Here is a 12,316-nt window from a genome sequence, read left to right as displayed (position 1 = left end):
CTACATTATTCTTTAGCGTTGCATAGTATTCCATTGTGTGAATGTACCAAAGTTTGGTTATCCATTCCTCAGTTGTTGGACATCTAGGTTGTTGATTTAAATTCTTAAGGAGCGCTTAGTGATTAACAAACTTTGATCTATCATAGACTCTTAATGCACAAATATATGACTTAAATGGAAAATGAGATTGTACTGTTCTTTGAGGGAAAAAATGTGGTTGGTGGCAGTTATAGTCCATGAAGAAGTCTAATTTTTATTGCTGTTTTTTGAGTTTTCTTTATCATTTGGCAGACACCAAAGCTTAATTTAATATTTTTAGTTTTTTAAATCCATAAGTAAAACTCAAATTATTCGTTATCAAAATAGACTATTTTTTCAATTTCTTCAAAGTAGACTACAATTATATTTAAAGATTAAAGAGACAAGATTTTAAAATATTGAATAAAAATTAGTTTTACCCTTAGGTGTTTATCTGTGCATTTTGGTATACTGCATTATTGCCGTAATTCCAATAGAGTGCAGCACAAACACATGTTTGGAACTGAAAACTTTTTAGAAACAAAAATTAGATTTGTTTTGGTTTAGTAGTGATAGATAAAAATATTCACAGGAATTTGTCTTTCAGTTCATGTTGCTATATGGAAAGTACATCAATATCACATGAATTCTGACTATAATGATTTATTCTGCAGATTAGGTATTCTGGAAAAAAACTTTTTATCATAGAGTAGATTCCCATGCAGAGTGACGCTGTGAGAGGTGAACTGCCCCATAGGGTTTCCAAGTCTGTAATTTTATAGATAGATAGATATCTGCATATATATGTAATTAATTGTAACTTGGGTGAAAGTTAACAAAGCAAATTGTTTTCCTTTCAACAATTCATACACATTTTGTTTTGTGACTTTGATTACAATCCTCACAGTCCTCACAATGAAACAGTACTCTTCCCACTTCCTCTGTATTTCCTTTTGTTCTTTTTTCCTATCCCTTCTTCCCTTCTTGGATTTATCCCTGGGCAAATGCCACTCTTTTGATCTCATGTGGTTGATTATTCTAATAAGTGTGTACCTCTGTGGTGTTATTGTTCACCTTACAGGCCTGTGTAGCATTTGGCTGAAAGTTGAGCCATTGGGATAAGGTCAGTTCCAGGCTTGAAGGATATCTAAGGGGTCTTTTTAATGTTTTTTGAGTTTCTTTCCACATTTTTTTCACACTTATCCAGGACCTGGGCACCATCTAGTTCTTCTGGCCTCAGGGTCATGGACACTGAGGTTCATATGGTCCATTAGTTTTTTGAGTAATTGTTTCCTTACGTCTTTGATTTTCTTCACTCTTCTTTGCTCCAGGTGGAGCAATGGTTACACCTTAGAGGGCCACTCACAAGCTTTTAAGACTGCAATCACTACTCACCAAAGTAGGATGTAGAACATAGTTTTTGTGGACTTTTATGCCATTTGACCTTGATGTGCCTCAAGACTACGTTCCTGACCCCCAGTCCCAGTGACTCATTCCCTCAAGTTGTTTGGTTATGTCTAAGAAGTTTTCATAACTTTGCCCCCTGTATTCTTTACGGTATTCATGAATATATTTGTAGCACATATAAATACATATGTAGAAATATCCTCTGTCAAACCTATATATATTCGTGGTTGTAGTCCCATTCACCTTCCCACCCTGTTCAGCTTGAGTGTCTATCTGTCTATCCATTTGTAGACTATAGTTATTACTATAATTGCAGGATTTTGAAGGTAATACTGTTTACCTTTGTTGGCTTCAGCTCTTGCACTCCCGTGTCTTTCTCTGCACTGATCATTTTATGCTGACCCCTCCCTTACTTTATATTGCCTTTTCCTTCACCCTAGTTAATATGTGTCTACCCTCAAGTTAGTGATTTACCTTCTCTTCCCCTTTTACCCCTGGTAAGCTTCAAAGAATGATTCTTTTTGTGTGTAAATCTTTTCTTGCCTTTTTACCTTAGTAGTCTTATACAAAACTCTGGTGGCACAATGATTAAGGCATTCAGTTACTAACCAAAAGGTTGGTGGTTCAAACCTACAAGCGGTACCACGGGAGAAACATGAGGCATCTTGCTTCTATAAAGATTTACAGCCTTGGAAACCCTATGGGGCTGTTATACTCTGCCCTGTAGGATCATTATGAGTCAGAATCTATTTGATGGCAGTGAGTTGTTTTTTGTTTGGAATTTCACTCAACCTAATGTCCCCTAGGTTCATCTAAGTTATGAAGTATTTTGCAGATTCATCATTATTCGTTAATATTGCATTATATGGACGATAGTTTGTTTATCCATTCATCCACTGATGGGCACTTAAGTTGTTTTTTTTTTGTTCTTTTTGCTGTTGTGAATAATGCTGTGATGAACATGGGTGTGCATGTATCTGTTGTGTTATTTTTCTAGGACATGGACCTAGTAGTGCATTTCTGGATCGTATGTTATTTCTATTTCCATTTTTTAAGGACGCGCTAAGGCTGTAATCTTTACAAAAGCAGACTGCCACATCTTTCTTCCACAGAGTGGCTTGTGGATTCAGAGTGCCCACCTTTTGGTTAGCAGCCAAGCACTTTTACCACTGCACCAGCAGGGCTCCTAGAGTAGGTATAGAGAGGTACAAATTAAAGCCATCAGAAAGTCTTTCAGATTTCTGCAGTATATTTTACTCTGAAATAATAACTCTAGGGTTTTGGAATAATATATGTTCTGTATGTAATGCTTATCGCTTTTACATGTAAATGTTCTTAAGCTGCTTTATGCAAATTTTAAAAATGAAATGTTCTCCCTCCAGCGTTTTTCTCCTAGAAACACCAAGTATTTTTAAAAATATTTTATTCATTCTTCTGCAATATGTAAAAGGAAACCATTGCATTGACAGAGTATTCCATTTCAAAATGATATATTTACTCCATTTTTAAGTTTAGCAATTTTTTCCTATAGATTAAAAGATAAGTCATCAATAGTTATGGCTTACAACCTAACATTATAAGTGTATTTTCTAAAATTTAAAAATTAAAGGTAGGAAAACTGTAAAATAAAAATATTTAAATAAAAATTTTGCTTTCATATTTTGTTGTTGTTGTTGTTATGTGCCATTGAGTTGGACCTGACTCATAGTGACCCCTCCTTGGGTTTCCGAGGTGGTATCACTACAGAAGTAGATGGCCCAACCTTCCTTCCAAGGAGTGGCTGGTGTCTTTGAACCTCCAGCCTTCTGGTTAGCAGTCAAGTGCCTGCCTTTTGAGGAATTTCCACTCCTTTTTAATCATTTGTTTATTGACAGTAAGAGTAAAACATAATTTGATGAGATTATATGCACTGATGTTGGAGCCACTTGTCCCATGCTTTCAAAGAAAAAGGAAAATGACTGGCTAAACCTGATTGCCTCTTCTCCATTGGTTAAAATATGTTTTTTTTTTTCTTTTTTACTAATATCAGATATTACATAATCATCAAAATATTTATACATCACAGTCTTATTTAAATTTATAGGTTTACATTTGTTTTTAAATTGATATATAAATTTGGTGAGAGTAATACATTTTTACTAATTTGCCTTTATTGTTTTGAAATAAAATATAGGTAGTTAACATTATAAAAGCAATATTCCTTGATTTTCTGTTTTTCCCACCTAGAAAGAACAAAAACCCAAAACATGTAGAAGATATGTTACTCCTTTGAGAAAGTAGATGATGGTAAATGGCTATAGGTTATTTTTAGACATCTTCTTTGAACTCTTGTAAAGTGAATATTCTGCTTCCTTTGTTAAGTCTCTGTAGCACTGATTATGGGTGCTCAGAAGAGGAAACATTTCTGACTGGCTGACTATAGTTTAAGTTCCAAAATAGATTGCTAACATCTTTGTATCAAAGCACTGAACATACAAGGAGAAATAAACAAACAAAACCTTGCTTTACTATAACTTTAGACCACATTAAAAGTGAATTGAGGCTGGTAAAGCATTGAATATGTAGGAGAGAAAATGGAAAAGTTATACAAGGTTATTGTCCTTTAAGACTCTGGGGAAATCTTTCTCTTTCAAATTTAGTGGCATTTAATTATATGCCTATGAAAGGACCAGGAGTCTTCATGCCAGCGTCTCCTAGAATCTATCAAAACCTGTATTTGTGGTAATTGACGTCAATAAGTTGTATACCTGTAAAAAGTTGTGTAATGTATTTACAACAGTGTCCCCCCCACCAAAAAAAAAAAAAGTAACTGCTGAGACTGCTTATGTACAACCAAAAACCTCCTGAGGTTTTTAGTTCCTTGGCTTGGAGATTTAGGTTCATGGTTTCATGGGATGTCCCAGTTAATTGGCCTAAGAAAGTGTTTGATGCTTCCTGTTCCACCTCTTAGTTATTATGTAGTACCTGGGGTTTTACAAGCTTGCAAGTGACCATCTAAGAAATGATGATTGGTTTCTATTCACCTGGAGCAACAGAGGAAGAAGGAGTGTCAGGAATAGGAGGAGGACATGGAATGTGTGGCTAATTGCCTCCTTGAACAATTGCTCCCTTTGCCGTGAGACGAGAAGGACAAGATGGTTCCCAGCTATGGTTATTGAACATTTTAATAAAAGATTCTACAGAAGAATCCTGATCACAAGGGGAAATGCAGAACAGAGTATCAAATTTTCATGGACACCAGACTTTGTGGAGCCATGGGGGCTAGATGAATCCCTGAAACCGTTGCCTTGAGAATCTTTAAACATTAAACCAAAAAATATCCCCTGAAATCTTAAAACCAAATACTACCAAAACCAACCAAACACTGCTGTCGAGTCGGATCCTACTAGTTTAGCTAAACTAGTAAAAAAGTGTACCTTGTTCTTTTAAGATCCATATATATGGGATCACAGTGACAATAGCAACTCAAAAGATTAGACAGGAACCTTAGGAGGCAGTGAGTTCATATTAATTGGGGAGGAACGACTCAGAAAAAGAGGATGAGAATGGTTGCGTAACTGTAATAAATATCACTGTACATGTAGAAACAGTTGAATTGGTGTATATTTTGCTGTGTATATTTTCAATAACAACAATAAAACAAAAAACAAAACAAAGCATAACAAACAAAACACCCAAATTTGAGTTCAGTTGAATTATAGACTACAAATACCTTTAATTCTTTTTTGATTTTTGATAAACAGGACTTGTACTTAAAAATAAACATTTATAATTTGAGAGCAACTGAAGAATATTATGAAACTAAAATGTCTTTTAAACCTCACTTACATAAAGTACCTCTATGGAAGTAAAAAATTTCATTCTTAAAGGAAATTGACATCTTCTTCCAAGCTCAATTTTGTATAATAATTAAGAACTATATTTTATTGTGACTCTTCTTACCTGAATATTATTTTCATACTCAATTTGTAATGTCATTAATATAGTTAGCCGTCGATATGATCAAGCTTAAATTGATTTAAATATTTGTCATCCAAATGAGGATGTACTTAAAATTGTTTTCTTTAGTATTCTTTTCTTTCTTTTGTTGTAGATCATAGCTATTTACCAACGTATATAGGATGTACCTTTTCTCAAACAAAATACAACCTTAGTAGTTAATACTACTTTGAATAAGCAGTACTTAAGTGTGGAAAGAATATGGTGAAATTTTAGGTAAAGAACAATCTATAATTTGAGCGTGAAGGAATGTTCTAGGTACTGCCAAGTTATAGGTTGTTGTTGTTATGTGCCATCGAGTCGGACTCGACTCATAGCGACCCCTCTTTGGGTTTCTGAGGCAGTGTCACTACAGAAGTAGATTGCCCCATCTTCTGAAGAGTGGGAGGGTGTTGTTTATTTGTTATTTGTTCTGAATATTTCTGTCTGAATCCAACTCTTCATTTACTGCCATATTATTAAAGAATATATTTGCAAAGAGACATATTTTTATCTTATTTTTTAAAGTAAGTTGTTTTTGTATTATTTCTATAGGCTTTACATTCATGGATTGCATTTATTAAAAAACAAGTTAGGACTTAGGGGATGATATGTCAGCAGTATTGGAAAATTAAAGTCACTTGTGTAGGTGTTAAAATCCTCATTTCTCATGTATAAATGAAAACCAATAAATCAAGACTACTGAAAGTTCTGATTATGTTGTTCTCAACCTCAAGGATGCTTATTTCAAATGACTTTCTCACTATATATAGTAAAGCTTGCTGATGAGATCTTAAAATTAATTTGCTGTCTTTTTTTATTTTAAGGAAATAGTCACTTTTTTTCTACTTGTAACAGCTAAAAGCAAATTAATTCACTTCTTAATAATCTTTATTTTTTTTCCTTTTTTGGACAGAAGTTCTAAAAGACTATATCAAGCCAGATGGACAATATTTGGAATTGTTTGCTCGAAACTTACAGCCAGGCTGGACTAGTTGGGGCAATGAAGTTCTCAAATTTCAGCACATGGATTATTTTATTGCTCTGGAGTCTGGAAGCTAACTATGATCTTGGTCAAACTGGTGGTTTTCTTTAGTTTTTCCTCCATTCTCCCTTTATTCTCATTAATTACCTTTTATTACTAACCACTGTGCTTAGAAATGTAAACAGGACTTGGTTATTTCAACAAAATGACCAGAATTGACTGTTGTTGTTGTTATGTGCCATCAAGTCGGACCCGACTCATAGCGACCCCTCCTTGGGTTTCCGAGGCAGTATCACTACAGAAGTAGATTGCCCCATCTTCCTTCCTAGGAGTGACTGGTGGGTTTGAACTGCCAGCCTTCTGGTTAGCAGTCAAGTGCTTTAGGCACTACGCTACCAGAGTTCCTAGAATTGACTAGCCTTCATGAAATTTTGAGATGAATTTTACTTCAATTGGTCTTGTTGTTGTTGTTGTTGTCGGCCCCGACTCATAGCGACCCCTCCTTGGGTTTCCGAGGCAGTATCACTATGGAAGTAGGATTGCCCAGCCTTCCTTCTGAGGAGTGGCTGGTGGGTTTGAACCGCCAGCCATCTGGTTAGCAGGCAGTGTCTGTCTAGTATTCCATTTTAATCTAGTCTCTCTACAAAGAAAGCAGTGAACAGAAAGGTAGCAAGACGATATGCTATTCAAAAAGTTCAGGAGGTATACACTGAACCAAAGTTCATAATCCTGCCTATGGATATATTTTGTTTGGCATATATGGTCTTGTTAAAAAAAAAATAGCCATTACTGTAAAAAATCAGTACATTTCACATAAGAATCCAGACATCTGCTTCCCTTTAAACATCAGAAGTGCTGGCTACTAAGACCGGTGCCCTCTCATGGCATCAATCTTCTGGGCTTAGTGGTGATAGTTCATTTCAGAAGGACCTGCACTCTCTAACTTATCACAGTGCCACCAACTCTGTTCCATTCATTTATATCATCTACTTGGCCATATGTGATCTGAATTTGCAACCTCACTATTCTTCAGGGTTGCTATGAGTCAGAATTGACTTGATGGCAGTGGTTTTTTTTGGCGATGGGTGTGAGATAATGATGGTGCTTATACTATTACCTTCTGGAAAAAGTACTCTAAAACCTGCCAAAGTGTTGCATCAGTTTAATGAGTTTATGCAATAGGTTTGGAGTTTTTAAAACTTTAAAACTTTTTACTTTTCAAACAGTTCTTTGTTTTGCTTGTTTTTCTAGAACAAAATTTAAAAACAATTTCTTATAAAATTATCAGAAAGTAAACATTGTTATGATTATGAGAAAAGTGTATGATTCATAAATTTTCTTCAAATAAATATTTGCTGAGTAAAATGTTATAGCTGAAATGATTTTTGAAAAGCTGACTTATGTATTACTTCTTTAAAAATTATGGCATAGTTTTTGCCTAATAAAATTCCCTGGTTTCAGTATAGAGTTCAATGAGTTTTGAAAATGAATACAGTTGTCTATCTACCACTGTAGTCATGATATAAAATATTTTCATCACTCCCCAACATTCCCATATGTCCTTTTACAGTCTATCTCCTCCTCTCACCCTGACCTCTGGCAAGCAATGACCTGCTGTCTATCATTACTTTTGAGTTTTTAGAGTTTCATATAAATGGATCATGCAGTATGTAATTGTGATAGTTGGAGTGGTGTGTCAGCTTGGCTGGACCACAATTCTGAGTGGTTTAAGCAATTACAATGTGGGTTATTCCCATGATGAGTTCAGATGTATATGTTTTGAGCAGCTAATCCACTGAAAGGGAGTTTCCGTAAGGGTGTGGCCTGCTTACAATATATTTATGGACATCCTGGGAAAAGAGACACTCTTCTGTGGATTGGGATCCTGTTGTGCTGCCTACAACTGTCCGTGAGTGAACAACCCAGCATTCAGCCTGGTGATCTTGGATTTGTCATTTGTTGGCGTCAACATCTGGTATACTGGCTGCCAACCTTGAGCTCATCAACCCCTGCAGCTGCTCGAGTCAGGAAAATCTCCAGCTTGATGTTTGATCCAGGAACTTGGGACTTGCCAATTTTTATAGGTGTGTGAGCCATTTTCCTAAGATAAAATTTTCTCTTTCTCTCTCTCTGTAAGCTTTACTGTTTTGCTTCTCTAGGGAACCCAGCCTTACACATTTGGTACCAGCAGTGGTTATAGAGAGATAAAATCATAAGGTTGGGCTTCCTAAATTAGTTCTCACCAATTCTATTTTGGTTCTCCAATTGGATTAATTGTAAAGGCACTGGTGACTCTGCCTCCATTAATAAAGAGGTCCTAGCTAATCCATGGTATGAGGTGCCATTAATATATATGCAAAATAGCACCATCAATGGATCAAGTATTTTTGAGAAGTGAAGCTCTGGGTGATCACATATTTGATACTTTTCTACAATTTTGTTAGCATGAGAAGTATAAGGAAGCTGGTTGGTTGGTCCTATTTACGCTAGACAAAGTGGAGAAAGAGTGAGATGAGTTCAGGGCTGCTGAGTCACAGATCAAGTGCCGCATAAAAGATCTTAATGCTTCCAATTGTGCTCTGAAAGAAAGTCTTATTTCTTCTAGTAACAGAGCTGATATTGTCAAAAAACAAACCTAGAGTGTTATTGTAAGGGTGGCTGAATTACAATGCCAATTGAATTGCCGACCCAGAATGGTGTCTGAAGTTAAAGTGAGGGCATTGATTGGGAAAAAATGGGATCCTGAAACCTGGAATGGGGACATATGGGCAGATAGTCAGTAAGGTGAGGATATGGAGCCTACAAATTCTGTTGAATCCCTCTCATCTGAAGGGATTTCTATAAAACCATTATCCGTTCCACCTCCGTTTGATGGGACTGACCAAACAGTTCCTGCTGGGTCATTGCCTGAGGTAGATGCCATGGAAGACATTGCTGAATGTTCTCAGGAACTTCCCCAACCACTCGCTGTTGCTGCTAGACCTATAACTAAAGTTAAGTTCAAGCGAGCCCTCAAAGGTAAAATACAAAATGTGACTGAGGAGGTGGTATGCTACACCTGGAAAGACCTACTTGATTTTGTTAACACGTACAGACAGAAACCTGGAGAACATGTATGGGAATAGCTACTGAGGGTATGGGGTAATGGTGCAAGGAATGTAACATTAGATCAACCTGAGTTTATTGTTTTAGGCCCACTAAGTATGAGTTCTTCATTCATTGTTTCTGCTCAAGAGGATAGGAAAGGATCTAATTGTTTATTTGGTTGACTTACTGAGGCATGGATTATGTGGTGGCCTACCTTAAGTCAAGTTGAAGTACCAGACCTGCCTTGGTATAATGTAGAAGAAGAAAGTATCCAGAGGCTTAGGGAAATTGGCCTGTTAGAATGAATTTATCAGATTAGACCTCTAGAGCCAGAAATGGAGAGCCCAGAGGACATGCCTTTCACCACTACAGTAAGGAACAAATTTGTGAAGGGAGCCCCAGCATCCTTGAAGACTGCTGTGATTGCTATTTTATGTAAGCTGGATTTGACAGTGGGAACTTCCCTAATTGATCTAAGACACGTAACTACGATGGGACTGATTGGACCCTGTGATTGTAGGGGACAAGTGGCAGCAGTTAAGTGACAAAGACAAATTGGGTGTGATTACCATAATGGACAGCAGAGTCAAAACAGTAATCAGAGTACCCTTGACTTGTGTGGAATTACGGCATTGGTTACTTAGGCATGGTGTTCCTAGGAGTGAAATACATGACAAACCTACTAAAAATTTACTTGATATATATAGACAGAAGGATTCTAGGTCACGTGAACAGCAGTCTAGATTGAATCACCAGAATACAGAGTCACGGCCTTTCAATCAATTCCCAGACTTGATTCAGTTTACAGACCCACAACCCCTTGAATGAAGGGGAGGCCAGGTCTCCTTGAAGAGGGACCCCACTACATTGCAAAAATTTATAATGTCAATCTTTCTCCCAGTTTTCCCCAAAGGGATCTGAGGCCTTTTATGAGAGTGACTGTTCACTGGGGAAAAGAAAATAATCAGACTTTTCAGGGATTACTGGACACTGGCTCTGAACTGACACTAATTCCAGGAGACACAGTGTCATTGTGGCCCACCAGTCAGGATGGGGGCATATGGAGGTCAAGTTATTGATAGAGTCTTAGCTCAGGTACATCTCATAGTGGGTCCATTGGGTCCCCGAACCCATCCTATAGTGATTTCCCCAGTTCCAGAATACATAATTGGAATAGATATACTGAACAATTGGCAGAATTCCTACATTGGGTCCCTGACATGTGGAGTAAGGGCTATTATGGTAGGAAAAGCCAAGTGGAAGCTATTAGAACTACCTCTACCTAGAAAAATAGTAAACCAAAAGCAACACTGCATCCCTGGAGGGGTTGCAGAGATTACTGCCACCATCAAGGACTTGAAGGATGCAGGGGTGGTGATTCCCACCACATCCGCATTTAATTCGCCTATTTGGCCTGTGCAAAAAACAGATGGATCTTGGAGAATGATAGTAGATTATCAGGTGGTGACTCCAATTGTAGCTGCTATTCATGGTGTGGTTTCCTTGCTTGTGTAAATTAATACATCTCCTGGTACTTGGTATGCAGCTATTGATCTGGCTAATAATGCCTTTTTCTCAATACCAATTTCAAAGGACCATCAGAAGCAGTTTGCTGTCAGCTGGCAAGGCCAATAATATACTTTCACCATGCTTCCTCAGGGGTATATCAACTCCCCAGCACTATGTCATAATTTAGTCCGTAGGAATGTTGATTGCCTTTCCCTTCCACAAGATATCACACTGGTCCATTATATTGATGACATTATGCTGATTGAACATAGTAGGGAAGAAGTATTGATGACTCTAGTTATTGGTGAGATATCTGTGTTATAGAGGTTGGGAAATTAACCCAACAAAAATTCAGGCACCTTCCACCTCAGTGAAATTTCTAGGGGTCCAGTGCTGTGGGGTATGTTGAGATATTTCTACCAAAGTGAAGGATAAGTTATTATGTCTGGCTTCCCCCACAACTAAAATGGAGGCATAACGTCTGGTGGGCCTCTTTGGATTTTGGAGGGAACATATTCCTCATTTGGGTATGTTGCTTCGACTTATTTAAGAAGTGACTCGGAAAGCTGCTAATTTCGAGTAGGGCCCAGAACAATGGAAGGCTCTGCAACAGGTTCCGGCTGCTGTGCAAGCTGCTTTGCCACCTGGGCCATATGATTCAGCTGATCCAATGGTTCTTGAAGTGTCTGTAGCAGATAGAGATGCTGTTTGGAGTCTTTGCCAGGTCCCTATTGGTGAATCGCAATGCTGACCCCTGGGATTTTGGAGCAAAGCCATGCCATGCTCTGCAGATAACTACACTCCTTTTGAGAAACAGCTTTTGACTTGTTACTGGGCTTTAGTAGAGACTGAACGCCTAACCATGGGCTACCAAGTCACCATGAGGCCTGAGTTGCCCATCATGAACTGGGTGTTGTCTGACCCACAGAGTCATAAAGTTGGACGTGCACAGCAACACTCCATCATTAGATGGAAGTGGTGTATCAGAGATCAGGCTCGAGCAGGACCTGAAGGCTTAAGTGAGTTGCATGAAGTGGCCCAAATGCCTATGGTCTCTACTCCAGTCACATTACTTCCCTTTCCCAGTCTGCACCTATGGCCTCATGGGGAGTTTCTTATGATCAGTTGACTGAGGAGGAGAAAACTTTTGCCTGGTGTACAGATGGTTCTGCGCGATATGCAGGCACCACTCGAAAGTGGACAGCAGTGGCACTGCAGCCCCTTTCTGGGACTTCCCTGAAGGACAGTGGTGAACAGAAATCCTCCCAATGGGTAGAACTTTAAGCCATACATCTGGCTGTTCACTTTGCATGGAATAAGAAATGGCCAGAT

General features: G+C 37.9%; 1 protein-coding gene across 1 annotated transcript in view; it reads left to right on the top strand.

The window, feature by feature from the left end:
* The window catches only part of METTL4 (methyltransferase 4, N6-adenosine), a 73,622-nt gene extending 67,157 nt beyond the window's left edge, over positions 1-6,465 (top strand). The window contains 1 exon segment of the mRNA XM_007935610.2: positions 6,320-6,465. Coding sequence (XP_007933801.2) covers positions 6,320-6,465 — 146 coding nt within the window.
* Positions 6,466-12,316: the final 5,851 nt, after the last annotated feature.

This window comes from Orycteropus afer, unplaced genomic scaffold (assembly GCF_000298275.1).
Source record: "Orycteropus afer afer isolate SDZICR_OR568_19922 unplaced genomic scaffold, OryAfe1.0 scaffold00030, whole genome shotgun sequence".
NCBI lineage: Eukaryota > Metazoa > Chordata > Mammalia > Tubulidentata > Orycteropodidae > Orycteropus > Orycteropus afer.
Note: the sequence above shows the minus strand (reverse complement) of the source record. Positions and strands in the feature narration are given on the sequence as shown.